The 16,097-nt window shown below is 41.1% G+C and overlaps 2 protein-coding genes across 2 annotated transcripts; one reads left to right on the top strand and one right to left on the bottom strand.

The window, feature by feature from the left end:
- Positions 1-4,222: 4,222 nt before the first annotated feature.
- Positions 4,223-7,585, top strand: LOC125895067 (uncharacterized). The gene is made up of 6 exons (XM_049586858.1): positions 4,223-4,265; positions 4,405-4,734; positions 5,225-5,581; positions 6,786-6,911; positions 7,126-7,187; positions 7,300-7,585. Exons 1-6 carry the CDS (start codon positions 4,223-4,225, stop codon positions 7,426-7,428), a joined length of 1,047 nt encoding a protein of 348 aa, XP_049442815.1. The 3' UTR covers positions 7,429-7,585.
- Positions 7,586-9,788: 2,203 nt separating this feature from the next.
- LOC125895071 (uncharacterized) lies at positions 9,789-12,401 on the bottom strand. Its single transcript, XM_049586864.1, has 6 exons — positions 12,359-12,401; positions 11,877-12,200; positions 11,300-11,656; positions 11,075-11,200; positions 10,407-10,468; positions 9,789-10,295 (listed from the first exon to the last, which is right to left on the bottom strand). The coding sequence occupies exons 1-6, from the start codon at positions 12,399-12,401 to the stop codon at positions 10,167-10,169; spliced, it is 1,041 nt and encodes a 346-aa protein (XP_049442821.1). The 3' UTR covers positions 9,789-10,166.
- Between the last annotated feature and the right edge of the window lie 3,696 nt (positions 12,402-16,097).

The following is a 16,097-nucleotide window of genomic DNA, read 5'->3' on the forward strand; positions in this document are numbered from 1 at the left end:
CAATGGAATCGTTCTGTACCGTTACCATTTTTGGTCCCCTCTCTGTTGGGGTATCTAGCACACAGATCTGGTACTAAAAGGTGGAGCTGTGAACACTGCAGTCCGTTGATTGGTCAGTAGAGGACGGTCACTCTGCTCAGGGCTGAGTTGTGTCTGGTTTTGAGGCTCATGTAACCACTGTTCATACTGTGGAGAGTTTTACTAGTAGACTGTAACTATAAAATGAAAGGATGTTTTGCTGCCTCTTGCAGCAGCTGGAGTCTGAGAAAAAACAATTTAATTCACTGGGCCGACTGCTGATGACTTTGAAGGTGGAACGTTTATTTGCAGTGTTACTCAATGCATGAGTTGACGATGTGAATCAACATTCCTTAGATTTCAATATGACAGCTTTGACCTTTCCATAATGAGTGGATCTTTAAGCATTTAAAAAATACATATTAATTTCAGCTGGATTATGTGGACTGCATATATCCCAATCCTCACTTGGAGAAAAACAAGCGGCAGAGCTTCATTCCTGTGGGCTCCATCAACACTAAGCCCCTGAGCTTGCCTTAGAAGAACTAACTGCACAAACCCACTATTTTTCAATATCCAATCGAGAGAGACTCTCACTGCAGCCTGTTTTATTTTGTTGTGAAAAACGACCCCGTACGATGGATAATAAATGAGGCACAGACCTCCATCTGTGTCACCTGTGAGGAGGAAATACAGTGAGTGCTGGACGGAGCAGAGAGTGACAACAACTTTGCCCACTTATAAGAGTACTGTTTACGGTACATATGTACTGTTTCCAGAAACATATTTTAGTGTACTGTTTAGCTGTAAAATGAGAATGTTGGTGAAGCCCGTGGGCGGTGCTTGGTACTTTGTGAAAAGTGTGTCTAACATGATGGCCGCGTGACAAAGTATATCCTAGCAAACCTGATTTTTTTTCAAAGACTGTGTGGATATAGTGACAATTTCAGCAAATATGACAAGTTATTTTTATATAAGTTAACAGCTGTATCCTTTATGGTGATGTAATGTTTGCCTGCACACAGTCTGAAATGTAGTGGTGGTTAACGTCACCCCTAAAGTCAGTATATAATTCTTTATTTTTTTATTCTGGATTACTTAAAAAAATGTATTGTATTTCATTTGAGACTGTATTTATATGTTCATTCATTCATTCATTCATTCATCTTCTAACCGCTTCATCCTCTTGAGGGTCGCAGGGGGGCTGGAGCCTATCTCAGCTGACATCAGGCGAGAGGCAGGGTACACCCTGGACAGGTCGCCAGACTATCGCAGGGCTGACACATAGAGACAGACAACCATTCACACTCACATTCACACCTACGGACAATTTAGAGTTATCAATTAACCTAGTCCTCAATCTGCATGTCTTTGGACTGTGGGAGGAAGCCGGAGTGCCCGGAGAGAACCCACGCTGACACGGGGAGAACATGCAAACTCCGCACAGAAGGGCTCCCACACCTGGCAACCCTCTTGCTGTGAGGCAAGAGTGCTAACCACCACACCACCGTGCCACCCCAAAACTATTTATATGTTATCTAAAGAAAATAATATATGTAATAGTTAAGCTTTTGGTAATACACCTGTGCTGTATGGATGCTATATTTATAACCAATTGTTTCATTGTAAGTTGTTATTAAAGTTATGAGCTCCTAGATGATTTTTCTATTTTTCCCTTTGTATAACATGAATTTTGAAGACTGTCAACTTTCTTGAGTTTGTGGTGATACATTGCTTCCTTCTTAATAAATTAATATATATTATGACAGCTGGTAATAAAATTAAAGACATGACCTTTAACCTTTTCTGCAGTATTTTCTTGTGTGACTCAGTGAATGAATTTCCTGGTTATTAAATGACTGTATCATTGCAGAAACAACTATTAAAAGTAATAAGCGTAGACTCAAATAAAGGTGCACTAAATAAATTAGAGTTTTTACTGATTATAGTGTTAGTAAAGAAACATGCTGATCTGTTAACACACATGAAATCCAGATTCATGAACTGCAGATTCTGAAAAGCCATCCCTCTGGTTATGACCAATAGATATAAATAGAGGAGAGGGGCATCGGTGGCTTAGTGGATAGAGTAGTCGCCCCATGTACAAGGCTGTTGCTGCAGCGGCCCAGGTTCAACTCCAGCCTGTGGCTCTTTGCTGCATGTCATTATCCCTCTCTCTCTCCCCCTTCATGATTAACTGTCCTGTCTATAAAGGCAAAAATGCCTGAAAAATATCTTACAGAGATATAGATAGAGGAGAAACTGTAGCTAGCCCTGACGTGGGGCCGGAAGTTACTACAGGCGGTCTCTGAGTTAAGACAGTGATTGGCTGAATTTCATCGATATCAAGCTGAAGAAACTTCATAAGGTGATGGAAATACCTCTGTGTCAGAGTCTTTCCTTTTTCTTTGGCATCCTTAATCCACTTCAACATGGATCTTTTGCATGAACACAGTCTCACTCACTCAATCACATTATCACATATTGTTGTCATGGACTTTCCATGTCGACATATGGCGTACAAGGTACCCTGGGTGTGTTGGTTGTTGACTTTCTGGGACAACATGTCAAGTTCAGCCTGTTATATACATTGTCTGTTTTAAAATACACTTCAGTTTTCACAGGAAATGTATAGCACATACAGTCTCTTTCAAAATAAACGCACTACATCAGTACAACACCGCAAATTGATGTTTTTTCCCTTCAACAACAAACACACATGGTTGCGTTTGGCTAACATATATGCGGTTGGGTTTAGGCAAGAAAAGCATGTGGTTGGGTTTAGAAAAAATAACAGGGCAACAGGGTTTGGCTTAGGATTTCCCCCGGACACCATGGGGTGCATTATACAATAATGGCAACCAGCTGCCAAGCGTGCCAACATGAGTGGACAGCTTTTGTCATCAGCGTCTGTCGCCAAACTTCACTGCCTAAGTGCCAATATTCAATGACTTCAGAGTGAGACCAAGTTGTTTGCATTACTATTGTGTGGGAGCAAATGTTACCTGTGTAGTCAGCCCTCAGTAAAGTAGCATTAGCTACCCAGCTAACGTTCGTGTCAAGATTTTGTTGACATAGAAGCAAAACTCACATGTACACTCATTGTTGATTTAAAATGGGAGGTTTGTCTTACGTTACAGCCATTGATATTTATGACGGGTAAAATCGTATTCCATTGTAGAGCTGACCCAGGACACATTAGTGCGCATGGCTCAGAGAATGTGGTGATATGCAGCCCAGATCACCTCCAAATGTGGCCAGAGTGTAGACAGTGGAAAGATGGACGACATGACAGCTCCCCAAAAGTGAAGGCAAAATATCTTGATCTCCCCCTGGTGGCTGGCTGCAGAATAGGTCATCGGCATAAACCCTGTCCCTTACATGTTAGTAGATGGGATGTGGGCCAAACTAAAAGATCAAAATACACGTCAAATACATTTTCCCCGAAGATGGTGTATGTCATTTTAGGTAGCTCCTAACACGCTGATGTTTGTTTAAGCATTCATTTTTACTTGTTACAGTTGGAAATCATGATTGACAGCTACGTATGTGTGCCACTGGTGCTGCTCTTGATGTGTTGGTTGGGTATATTAGCAGGAACTTGAAACCACGAAGATCACTACTGCGCACACTCTGCGTTTAAATGATGTCACAAGTGCAAGATGGCAGCGGAGACATTGGAGATCTTTTAACTTCATTTTTGTACAGTAGGAGAAGGTGGAGACCAAGTGGCAACTTCTGAGGCTAAAAAATAAAGCCAATGTGAAAGTACCAAAAACTGCAGTTCATGGAGTAGCCACTTGAGGCTGGCTCCGAAACAGAGAAAATCCCCATAGGCCTCCATGTTAAAATGCCCAACTGTACAGCAGATACAACCTGGTACAAAAAAGTCTCATCATTTTCTGATTTGAATTTGTTGTCCAGTAGTGTCTTCACAGTTTCACAGTTGCCCTCAGTCAAAATCATGAAGGCAATCCGTTCTCTTTAACCTTTCTTGGAAGTGTGCTACAATGATTGAATGAAGGGAGAGGAACAAGGCTTCACAAACACCAGAATGAGGGCAGGAAGTGCCCTTTAGCATCTTTATTCTCTGATAACCAATCAGATGCATTTGACAGTGTGACTAGACTGCAGTGGCCATGTGACAGCACCTCCTTTTCTCACTGAAATACCAGCAAGTTTCTGAACAAGACACAATGTCAAGATGATCCTGTTATGGGTTACACTGCTTGTTCTTCATCAAGGATGTAAGTGCTATTTTATTCTGTCCAAGTATTCAGTTAAGACTTTGCAGATCAGCCAGATATACAGAGGTTTTTACATGATACCTTTATACACAAATTGTTCTTTACTTTTTCATGTTTGTACATTTTTTATTTCCTTCAGATACCCTGGTTCCAGTGACCACAATTCAGCTTGGTCAACCTGTGAACCTCTCATGTACTCTGCCTCATACTGAGCTCATCCGCAGAGTGCTCTACTGGTACAAGCAGAGCGTCGGAGATGCTCTGAAATTAATTGTGACAGTGCAGGAATCTAAGAAACCTGAGTATGCACCAGAGTTTTCAGACTCAAGAGTTGTGGTGAACCATGAAATCAACTTCTTCAACCTGACCATTATGACGACATTCCAAGAAGATGAGGGAATGTATCACTGTGCAGTCATGGATTGGTTGACGATTCCTATTTGGAGTGGAACATATTTGTTACTAAAAGGTAATGATGTGATCTCCTTTTACTAAGTTTTGCCAATGGTTTAGACACCACTGCTCCAAAGCTGCACTGTGGTAATGTTCTGGAAAAACATTTTAAATATTGCAATCAAGTTCTGAAAAATCACAAAACTTCTGATTTTAATCTGATTAAATATAGTTTTAAGATAGTTTGTTTGCAGTTACATAGCCATGGACTTCAGTTATTTGAGGAAAATTACCTTACAGCCACTTTACAAAAGCAACTTCCTCATTTGTGAATCTTAAAATAGGTAGTCAATCAATAATTTAACAATCTAGATACTCTGAGAACACCTGTGCAGCTTTAGCTTTGCTAAATTTCAGCATGTTAAACTACTAAACTCATATTTGTGATACTGTATACTTAAATTACGTAAATAATATTCTGTGATATACTTTAATTCTTCTATGAATGAATGAATGCTTTCAGAATGTGCTTGGAAATCCTTCTAACCCAGTTTTGTATTATGCAGGAAGCACTCACAGGACATCAGACTATATTGTTGATCAGTGGCCGCCAGTATATGAACCAGATTATCTACAAGACCCGATGCTTCTCCAGTGTTCAGTCTTCTCTGACTCTGACAACAAAACGTGTCCAGGAGATCACAGTGTGTTCTGGTTCAGAGCCCCACTACATGAATTTCATCCAGACATCATCTACACTGATGGAAATAGACATCATGAATGTGAGAGGACATCTGAACCTCAGAAGAGTTGTGTTTACCGCTTCTCCAAGATGATCAGCTCTTATGACTTTGGGACTTACTACTGTGCTGTGGCCACATGTGGACAGATACTATTTGGAGATATATCAAAACTGCAAATCGGTAGGATTTTGTTTTCAATACTGGAAGTAATATTCCAAAAATATTAATAATATTACTATTATTGCAACCCTGTCTCCTAGAAGTTTTATTTACATGTTACCAAATTTAAATGACTTTGTTGTGACAACATAATTGCTGAGACAATGTTTATTTCAGGCAAAGAAGCACTATTTCCATGAACTAAGTAGGTTGAAGGCTTCAGAAGGAGGTGGTTGGGGAGTTTGGTGGTCATACAAAGTGCAGGACCTTTATACCAGAACTTTGGGTCTGCGTCCAGACTCGTATTTTAGGATTAGGCAACAAAAGCACTTAAATAAAGGCTTCAGAAAGATAGTGATTTTGGTTAGGTTTGGTTATAATAAAAACATTTAAACAAAGACTGTTGTTCTGAGGGTTTGGCAACAAAGAAAAAAGCACAGCAAGAGAGAAGCAAAAATTACTTCGATTAAGATTACAGAGCTTTCGTGATTTCGGTGACATTTTTTAAAAAAAAAAAATGTAATGACACAATCTAAGCTTTCGCCAACAAAAGCGCTTTGGTTAAGGTTACAAAAAGATCATGAATTTGGTTATATTTTAACAAATTGTAAAAACAAAGACTCTTGTTCTGAGGGCTAGGCAACAAAGAAAAGGGCACAGCAAAAGCAAAGCAAAAAGCATTTTGGTTAATGTTACATAATTTTCGTTATTTTGGTTACATTTTAATAAAACATAATGACCGACGCGTATCTTAGGTTTAGGCAACAAGAGCGCTTTGGTTAAGGTTACAATAAAATCATGATTTTGGTTAGATTTTAATTAAAGAGAATGTAAAAACAAAGTCTCTTGAGGGTTAGGCAACAAAAGCACTTTGGTTAAGGTTACGTAGTTTTTGTGATTTCAGCTAATTTGATTTTTTTTTAAAAATAATTTAAAAATAACTTTGTCACTTTGAGTGGATACTGTATTACAAGATTGACAATTTGGGCAGAAAACACCCGAAATACATCGTCAGTGAACATTTTGCTGAAGTATTACGTATCAACATTTTTGTGACTTGCCAGATTCATTAATTAGCAACATTTCCTCATTATGCTAATAACTTGATTTTCTCAACATTATGTTTTTTCCTTAAAAAATATTCCCTGTCTGAAATTGATTGTATATTAATAGAATTTCTTGGAGACATGGCTGATTATTGATGTATTTTTTCTTTGTTGTCTAGGACATAAAGCAAGTTTTGAATTTATTGGGCTGGTGATAGCAAGTGTCTGCTTGGTCATCTCTATAATCGGAAATATTGTTTTCATCTGTTACCTCAAGTCAAGATCACCATGTTCACAACTTAAAGGTAAGTGACTGACATTATGCAGGACAGGACGAACCTCATTCACTTAAATGTTAGTGAATGACATCTGTACTACGATTCTCAATATTACAGTTTGCTCTTCTTGTGTCTTTACCTTTATAGTACACAATGTCAGTAATTGAGGAAGAAGTTATGACTTTCGATGAGGATTTTGAAAACTTAAATACATAATATTCCTGTTTTCAATTGTCATTAGGAATAGAAAGCGCCACTTTGCAAGAAAGACATGACAATTCAAGCCAACCAGAACAAGATACTGTAAGTAGTAATACCGAAATTGTATTATTTGTTATTTCATGATCATAATACCCAACAGCACCATACAACAACATGACTGTTCTGTATAATGAGCCTTTTATTTGCTGCACAGATTGAAGGCAGACCTGATCAGAACTACGCTGCGCTGCATTTCTCTGGAAACAAAGCTACAAGAGGAAGGAAGAAGAAAGAGTTGAAGACTGAAGAGAGTGTGTATTCTCAGGTTAAATGCTCTGTGTGATTTGGTTTATAGTACTGACCTCTTACAGTGTGAATAGATAAATGTGTTGGATTTCCTTCTAACTTTGTTGACAGTGAGCTGCAGACAAACGTGCTCCTCATGTTCCATGTTTTACTGCTTAATGTGATCCTTGCATCATTTTGTGTTTTTCATTGTGAATAGTTGGATCATCATCATTCATGACATTGAGACACACATGCTTCCCTTTTCTTTTTTAAAGCAAAAACACAATAAAGAACTAAACATCACAGTACACAATTTCCGTGAAGTGGACTTATTGTCAGCCACTCTGCTGGTTAAAGGCGCTTTGACCTGAAGCAGCTTTTGTGACCTAGGTGATGAATGCTTTGCAAATACAAAAACTTCTGGCTCAAGTAAATGAGATGAGATGATCTTACAGACTAAAATGTACCAGTGTAACTTACGCAAAGCTATGTCCATCCTACCATGCTGTATTATGTACAATGATGGGTCCTGAAGCTAGACTTAGTAATATACCTCAGGGCTGAGTGATACAGGGGGTCAGGTTTGGACAAGGTGGACGGTATGGCAATCAAGAAAGCCCAGTGTGAATTTTAATTTATTTGCAGGATAGTCAATATGGTGTTTAAAGTTCAGACTTTTTTCCAACCAAATTCACAAGTATTTATAATTTTCAGCAGGTTGAATGGACACCCTATCAGAGTATTGATGGAAAGGGTCTGAACCTTTGTTTGCCCATGGGAGGAAGTCAAAATTTTAGTTTGGTTTGAGTTTAAAAGCTATTCAGGTCCGTAAGAGTGTGTTACAGGATCTTAAAATGATTCTGCAGATTTGAAAAGGCTATATCTGCAGTGGGGCCACTGGAGTACATGATGGTGTCATCTGCTTACAAATTGTGCTTGCAGAATTTAAACTTATCACAAACTATAGAAACCAAAAGAAGCAAGGGTCCCAAAACCGATCCTTGTGGAACACCTTATCACAATGACTAGATTAGGACATTAGACTAGGACATTGCCATGTTTAACAATGTGTGAACAATTAGCTTTTCAGGTAAGAGATTAACGAGCGCCAAATCTTCTCAAAATCCTCACTTTGTTTTTTATAGTACATCTCAACTGTCTGTAAATGCAGGGATTCTGTCAGCTCAGTTTTCCAGAGTTTAACAGAAGACATCTTTTCCTTCTTCTTATAAAATAAAAGAAGGAGCTTTTCAGTTGTGAGCAGTCCATAAGGTCAGAGGCCTTGTTGAGTTACCTACAGTCTCCTCAGCACTTATGATATTTGTAATGGGTCAGGTTCTATCTCCACAATCAATATCCTCAAAAATAATGTAAATATCCCAATCAAGAAATTCTTGTATTGGGACATATGATCTTTGCATAATTTCATGGGTTTTATATGTCCTCATTCTTTTAATTTAGAAATTTAGTTAACCCTGGATGGTTTAAATATATAATAAAACACACACATTTGTAGAGTGTTTTTCAGATTTTTTTTTTTAGATTTTTTTTTATGGCTGTTAAACACTAACTATTTTTCAGTTCAGGCAGGACATGATGTCAAGCACAGCTCACATCCCAGCTTCATCAGCTGATTTCAAACAGCCTAATCAACTGATGGAGCAGCTGACTGATGGAAGGGAGTCAGCTGATAGATCACGATTCCTATCTATAAAATCAATAGGCAGTTCTTTGCCCTATTTAAAGTGCTTTGGCCTGCCTACTGTTTCTGCTTCCTCTGCAAGCCGCTTTGCAACCCACCTCCACCCCAGCTGCTCCTTTTCATGCTGTGTCTGACTTATCAATGTCATTTCTGTTTGTCATTGATGCTTTTCTGTTCTGTTCCCGTGGGGGTCTTTGCTGCTGCTCTCCCTGGCTTAGGCTTTTCATTTTATAGTCAAAAAAGGGCAAACTTGAAGACATTTTACAAACTGAAAACAGCCACTTTCTCTCTAAACTATGAGGTACTGAAGATTAGGTTCACATTTTTTAAAGTCTCTAATAAAATACTCCCACACCCCTGTATTGTATATTAAAGAAATCATTGGTTTCTTTAACTGTTGTTTCTGTCCATACTGGCCACAAACAGTTTACGTCCTACAGCAGTTCCATTTTAAAATAATGGATAACAAAATTGACAGTCCTTGTTTCTCTGCAAAAATGCATTGAAAAGTTTAGCTGAAGGTAATATGAGGCTTCATTGGGACAGATCAAGGTGTTATCTTCTATTTTAATGTGAACAAAAGCAGCGACTAAGTGTTTGAGTTTTGCTCTCACAGATCAAAAAGAAAAAAGATACGCATGAGTATTTCACATTCACAAAGTGTTGGAGGCATTTATTTTTCATATTTTTATTTTACACTGTACATCCTCAAATAAGACTCCAAATAAAGGCAAAGAATATTTTAGAACAGATATAATTAAAAGCAGAGATGTAATTGTTTGAAAGAAATGTAGAAAAAAGAAGATAGTCTGCAATAGCTCTATCAAAGTTTTTTGTGTGTTATTTTTTAATGAAGCCAGCTAGCATTAATATTTCAAACATAAAAGAATGCAAACACATGATATGGTGCAAGGATCAATATACAGTTAAACATAGAACATAAAGAGCACAGAGTCTGTATACTATGATTTTGGATTTTGGCTGTAACTCACTGTCATTAAAGTTTGAAGGGATCCCACAACATTTACAATGTATTTTACTGACAGAGGTCAGAGCTATAAACCAAACTGCAGGTTTTAATATACACACATTCACACTGAGTATTTAACCTGAGAATACACACTTTCCTCAGTCTTCAGCTCTTTCTTCTTCCTTCCTCTTGTGGCTTTGTTTCCAGAGAAATGCAGCGCAGCGTAGTTCACATCAGGTCCACCCTCAGTCTGTGCAGCAAATAAAAGACTCATATATAGAACAGTCATGTTGTTGTTTGGTGCTGTTGGGAATTATGTTCATGAAATAAAAAACAATAGAATTTTGGTATAATTACTGACAATATCATGTACTGGCTGGCTCCAGTTGTCATGTCTTTCTTGCGAAGCACCACTTTCTATTCCTAAAATTTCAAAAGAAAACAAAGAGAAGTAATATGTATTTCATCTGACTTTTCAGTAAGGATTCTCAGAATATTCAACAGGTTTTGATTTTTAAAAAATGTCCAAAAAGATTTTTTTTCATGAGGCACAAACGGAGCAAACAGCAATATGGAGAAATTGTGCTACAAATGTTTGTCAATACGTTAATTGATTAACAGTATTTTTAAAATGCCAAAAACACACCAAGCAGCAACAAAGTTTGGCTCGCCAAAATCATTACATTTTTCTGCATTGTGTTTTAGGCCAGAAGAATTTCGTAACATCAGTCAACATGTCACAGGAGTGTGGCTGATCAGCTGCAGGTATTCTCTGGCTGAAAGTCACCGCTAAAATTTTAACTATCCTCAGCTTTTAGTTTGGCTGCACTTCACAGCAGAATCCAACAGCCGCAGTTTGGAGCTTTCCACACAGTGTTTTTGGTGTAACAAACTTCTACTGATATCTATTATTTTGTCCAAAAACACAAGGTTAATCATTTGTCCTGTCCAGTATGATTTTACACTCGTACACTACATAAATTTTACCACTGGAATATTGAAGTTTCTGACTCAGTCAACAACACTTACCTCTAAATTGAGAACATGCTGGTCTTGTATTTCGGTAACAGATGAAAACAATATTTCCAGTTAAAGAAATGACCAAGCAGACGGTCACAATCACCAGTGCAATGAATTCAAAACTTCTTGTTCGCTCTAGACAAAGAAAAAAGAAATAAGAAAAAGGGACTCATCAATCATGATGTTATCAATAAATGTTGAATATAACTTCCATTACTGAACGCCAAGTCATACCAATCTCCACTTTAGTTCCATTTCCAAATAATATCTGTCCACATGTGGCCACAGCACAGTAGTAAGTCCCAGCATCAGAGGAGCTGACGTTCTTAGAGAAGCGATAAACACAACTCTTCTGAGTGTCAGATCTCCTGTCACATTGATCACGTCTATTTCCATCAGTGTAGATGATGTTTGGATGAGATTTATCTGATCCGGCTCTGAACCAGAACACACTGTGATCTCCTGGACACATTTTATTCTCAGAGTCAGAGAGGACTGAACACTGGAGAGACATCGAGGCTCCTGGACGGACTGGATCAGATACTGTCGGCCACTGAACAACAGCATAGTTTGATGTCCTCTGAGTGTTTCCTGTGTGATACAGAACCATGTTAAAAGTTTGGCATCTCCACACATGCTTTGACCTACTTAATAGGATTTAAGATTAGTTAAAAGTTAAAATGCAATGTAAGCATTACATACAAGAATTTAACATGATACTCTGTAGAAATTGTTAAGAAATATTAACACAGTGCAGCTTTAAGTGGTTGAAGTGATTCTAGACATTGCCATAAACAGATCACATAATTACCTTTTAATAACAAATAGGTGCCACTCCAGGTAGTCTCAGTCCACTCCATGACTGTGCAGTGATACATTCCCTCATCTTTTTGAATCGTCTTCAAAATGGTCAGACTGCTAATATTCTTGTAAACTTTTACATGCAATCTTGAGGCAGAAAACTCTGGTCCATACACACGGTTTCCATGTTTCAGCAGTCTCACAATTAATTTCAGAGTTTCCCCTGCACTCTGCTTGTACCAAAGGACTTCATCTCTCAACTCATCACCAAACAATTCACACGTTAAAGTCACAGGATCACCAAGTTGAACTGTGGTCACTGGAACCAGCGTATCTGGATTAAATGAAAATGACACATGAAACAATAAATGACAATTAGTATATGATGTAAAAAAAATGGAGGCTAAAAGGAAATCACATGAACAATCCTACATCTAGTTTACATGCAGATACTCAAATGAGAAAATATTTAGTTATCGTTAGCACACTCACATCCTCGATGAAGAACAAGCAGTGTAACCCATAACAGGATCATCTTGACACTGTCTATTAACATGAGACTTGTTGGTTTTTTACTGAGTAAAAGGAGGCAATGTCAACTGTCAAATGCATCTGATTGGTTGTCAGAGTATCTAGATTCAAAGTTCATTTCCTGCCACATTGGTCTTGTACTGGTCTGTGTGAATTGTGTTACCTCTCCCTAAACTATGAGATGTCTATGACTATGTCTAAACTTGGAGTGTTTTTCAGACACCAATTATTGTAAATACAGTAGGCTATATCCCACTGCTGTTATTACTAAATCATAAATGCCACGTCTCTACAAGCTCACTGACAACAGTAATCACTTTACACACAGACTTAAAAAAGAGAACATAATGTGTCCAAAAAATAAATAAAAAAGCTGACACTGTGTCCAAAATTGCGTACTATGCACTACATGGCCAATGTGTGTTCTACTATTCAGTACTTTTGTGTACATAAACAGTAGTATGTATATTTTTAGACGCACTAAGCTGTAATTATCACAGCACTTCCCAAGAGCCTCCTTGCCTCCTTGCAACATCATGTCACAGGCATCTTCTGTAACAGGCCAGTTTAGGACTCAAAAGCAGCACCAGAGACAGGTCAAAGAGCTTATACTGAGCCTCAAAGCACCACTTTCACAAATACAGGGAGAGCAGTTTGGTAAAGCAACAGAGGGAGTCAATATTCAGGTTCAGAGCTTCCAGGGGAACTGAGTCAGTCCACAGCTCTCAGCGTCGAACGCTGAAGCAGCACACGAGTGAGGAGCTGGCGTCAGCTGGACTCACACATACAGCACACAGTGAAATTGTGTGCAATGGTAACGTGAGGGGGTAGGCATAGAGCGATGTCAGAAGAGGAGGAATTCTAAAACCAGGAGTACGCACAGGAGAAACAGTGTCTCCATTTGAAGCTGGCCGTGGACAGGGAAGAGGTTGTCAGTTGCGATAAAGCCTGGAACCCGTAGCGCACACACAAAGGCGGAATGTGCAGCCGCACAGTGAAGCAATCTATAGCACAGAAGACCACTGGTAACTGAAGTGGTGAACTCACTTCGGAGAGCTGGGTGACAGTCTCTCCAGACAGCGTGAGAAAACAAGCAAACGGGAACCAGAAAGGCCAAACTCTTGGTCAAGAACAGAAGGCAGAGTGGTTTACCTGAGTGCAGATGAAACAGGACAATCAGGGACAAGCAAGGTCTTGAATGAGAGGGAGGATGGACCCTGGGAGAGGGAGTCTTCATCGTCCGAAGATGAGCCCTCTTCTTCGGAGGGCACAGGTAGGTCAGCAGAAGCAGATTCTCAGGATGTGTTCTTTCACTGGTGCTGTTGACCTCTCAGGCTGGTCAAGGTGCCAAAAATCAGCGATGACTTGGGGTCTAGGATGTGGCGAGCCAGGACCCACGATCTCTCTTTGGGACGGTATCCCTCCAAGTCCACCAGGTACTGGAGACCCCTTCCCCAGTGGCAGGAGTGAAGCAGGTCGTGAACCGCATAGGCTGAACCACCATCGATGAGCCAAGGTGGTGGCAGAGGGATAACTGCAGGAATCAGAGGACTCTCCCAGGCTGGCTTCACCCTGAAGACGTAGAATGCAGGGTGAATGCACATGGACTGAGGAAGCTTTAATCCCACCTTCGCCGGGTGAATGACCTTCTGGATCTCAAAAGGCCCGAAGAATTTCGAAGTCAGCCTCTTAACAGATGGGCAGGAGACCTCTGGATCTTGTGTGGGGAAGAGTGGTAGCTGGAAACCATAGGCACACCGGAAAGGTGAGAGCTCCGTGGCAGAACTGGTCAAAGTATTGTGAGCATATTCCACCCACAGTAGTTGCTGGGACCAAGATGCGGGGTTCTGGGACACTATACACTGCAGGACATCTCCATCTCCTGGTTTCTGCGTTCCTTCTAGCTGTTGGACTGGGGGTGGAACCCGGAGGTCAGGCTGGCCGTGACCCAGAGCAGCATGCTGAACTCCCTCCAGAAGACGTAAGTGAACTGGGGCCCTGGTCCACATAGACGGGAATGCCATGGAGCCTGAAAACATGTTGCAGGAGGAGGGTAACAATCTCTTTGGCTAATGGCAACTTGGGAAGGGGTACCAAGTGTGCCATCTTACTGAACTGGTCCACCTCTGTCAGAATTACCCTGTTGCCATCTGACGGTGGCAGACCAGTAACAAAGTCCAGGGAGATGTGGGACCATGCGTGATGAGGAACAGGAAGGAGCTGAAGGAAGCCAGCTGGGGCCTGATGCAAGGACTTGTGTTGATTGCAGACGTGACAGGCACCAACAAACTCTTCTGTGTCCTCCTCCATGGTGGCCCATCAGAACCATTGCTGCAGGATGTCTCTGGTTCTCTGGATGCCTGGATGGCAGGACAGCTTGGAGGAGTTAGCCCACTGGAGGATATCTGACTCTAGAGCTTGTGGGACAAACAGGCAGCCGGAAGGACAGGCACTGGGGCTGGGCTGGTTCTCAAGGGCAGCCTTGACCCCTTCTTCGACCTCCCAAGAGATGGTGGCCAGAAGATGGGGAGCAGGAGGGATAGAATCAGCCTCCGGTTCTGGAACCTCCTACTCTTCCTGGAACTGGTGGGATAGGGCGTCTGGCTTGACATTATGGGATCCCTGCTGCTCGGAAAAGGTTAGGTTGAGAGGGAGTGCATGCATCCCTTCGGTGGAGCCGTGCTGGGCTGCAGGTTGATGGCACAGTCATTTGGCTGATGTGGAGGCAGGGACATAGTCTTGGCCTTGCTGAATACCTCCTGGAAGTCATGATATCCAGGGGGCATCCCCTACAGGTGTGGAGGACTGCAGGCGGAGGATGACTGTTGAGGCGTGGAGGCTTTCTTCAGGCAGACTTGGTGGCATGATGAGCTCCACCCCAGGATGGCTCCAGTGGCCCAGTCGATGTGAGGGTTGTGACGGTGATGCCAGGAGTGCCCCAGGATCAGTGGAAGCTGCTGCTATGACAGGATGTGAAACTGAATGGTTTCATGATGGTTGGCAGACAGAAGCATGTGGACAGGGGTGGTCTGGTGAGTCACTGTGTGTAGGAGATGACTGTCAAGGGCGTTAGCTGGGACTAAATGCCAGAGAGGAACTTGGCCGATTCCCAACTGCTTAGCGAGTTCCTCATCATTGAAGCTGATGCCGGCCGCCGAATTGATGAATGTGGTAAGGGTATAAGCCCGAAGCGGGAGGAAGAGCCTCGTGTGAGACAAGGGTTTAGGGCTGGAAGAGATTCTTGTAGCAGTCCAGCTCAACAGTAGTCCCCAATCTACTGGTGAACCCTGCCTTAAAGTGGCTGGCCTGGCTGCAGTACAGGCAGAGATTGGATGATGTTCTTTCCAGAAAGCCGCAGGACACAGGTGAACAGGAACCAGGGGGGCAAAAGCAGAGCTTGGGATCAAAGACGGAAGGCAGAGTGGTTTACCAGGGATCAGACAAAGCAGGTGAGTCAGAGACGTGCAGGGTCGATACCCAGGAAGCAGTCCAGAAACAAATGCTGGAAAGTCTTGCATGGGGTGAAGAACAATCTGGCAATGAGTGTCTGTGAAGCAGGCGTCTTTATACTGACAGGGTTAATGATCCATAGGTGAGTGGCATTAGCCTTATGAGGTGAGCATGAAGGACTGACAGGAGCAGAAAATGAGTGGACAGGGGATAGGCTGGCAGGTAGGTGTGGTGACAAGTTGGGGTGAAT

Source organism: Epinephelus fuscoguttatus, linkage group LG9 (genome assembly GCF_011397635.1).
Source record: "Epinephelus fuscoguttatus linkage group LG9, E.fuscoguttatus.final_Chr_v1".
Classification (NCBI taxonomy): Eukaryota; Metazoa; Chordata; class Actinopteri; order Perciformes; family Serranidae; genus Epinephelus; species Epinephelus fuscoguttatus.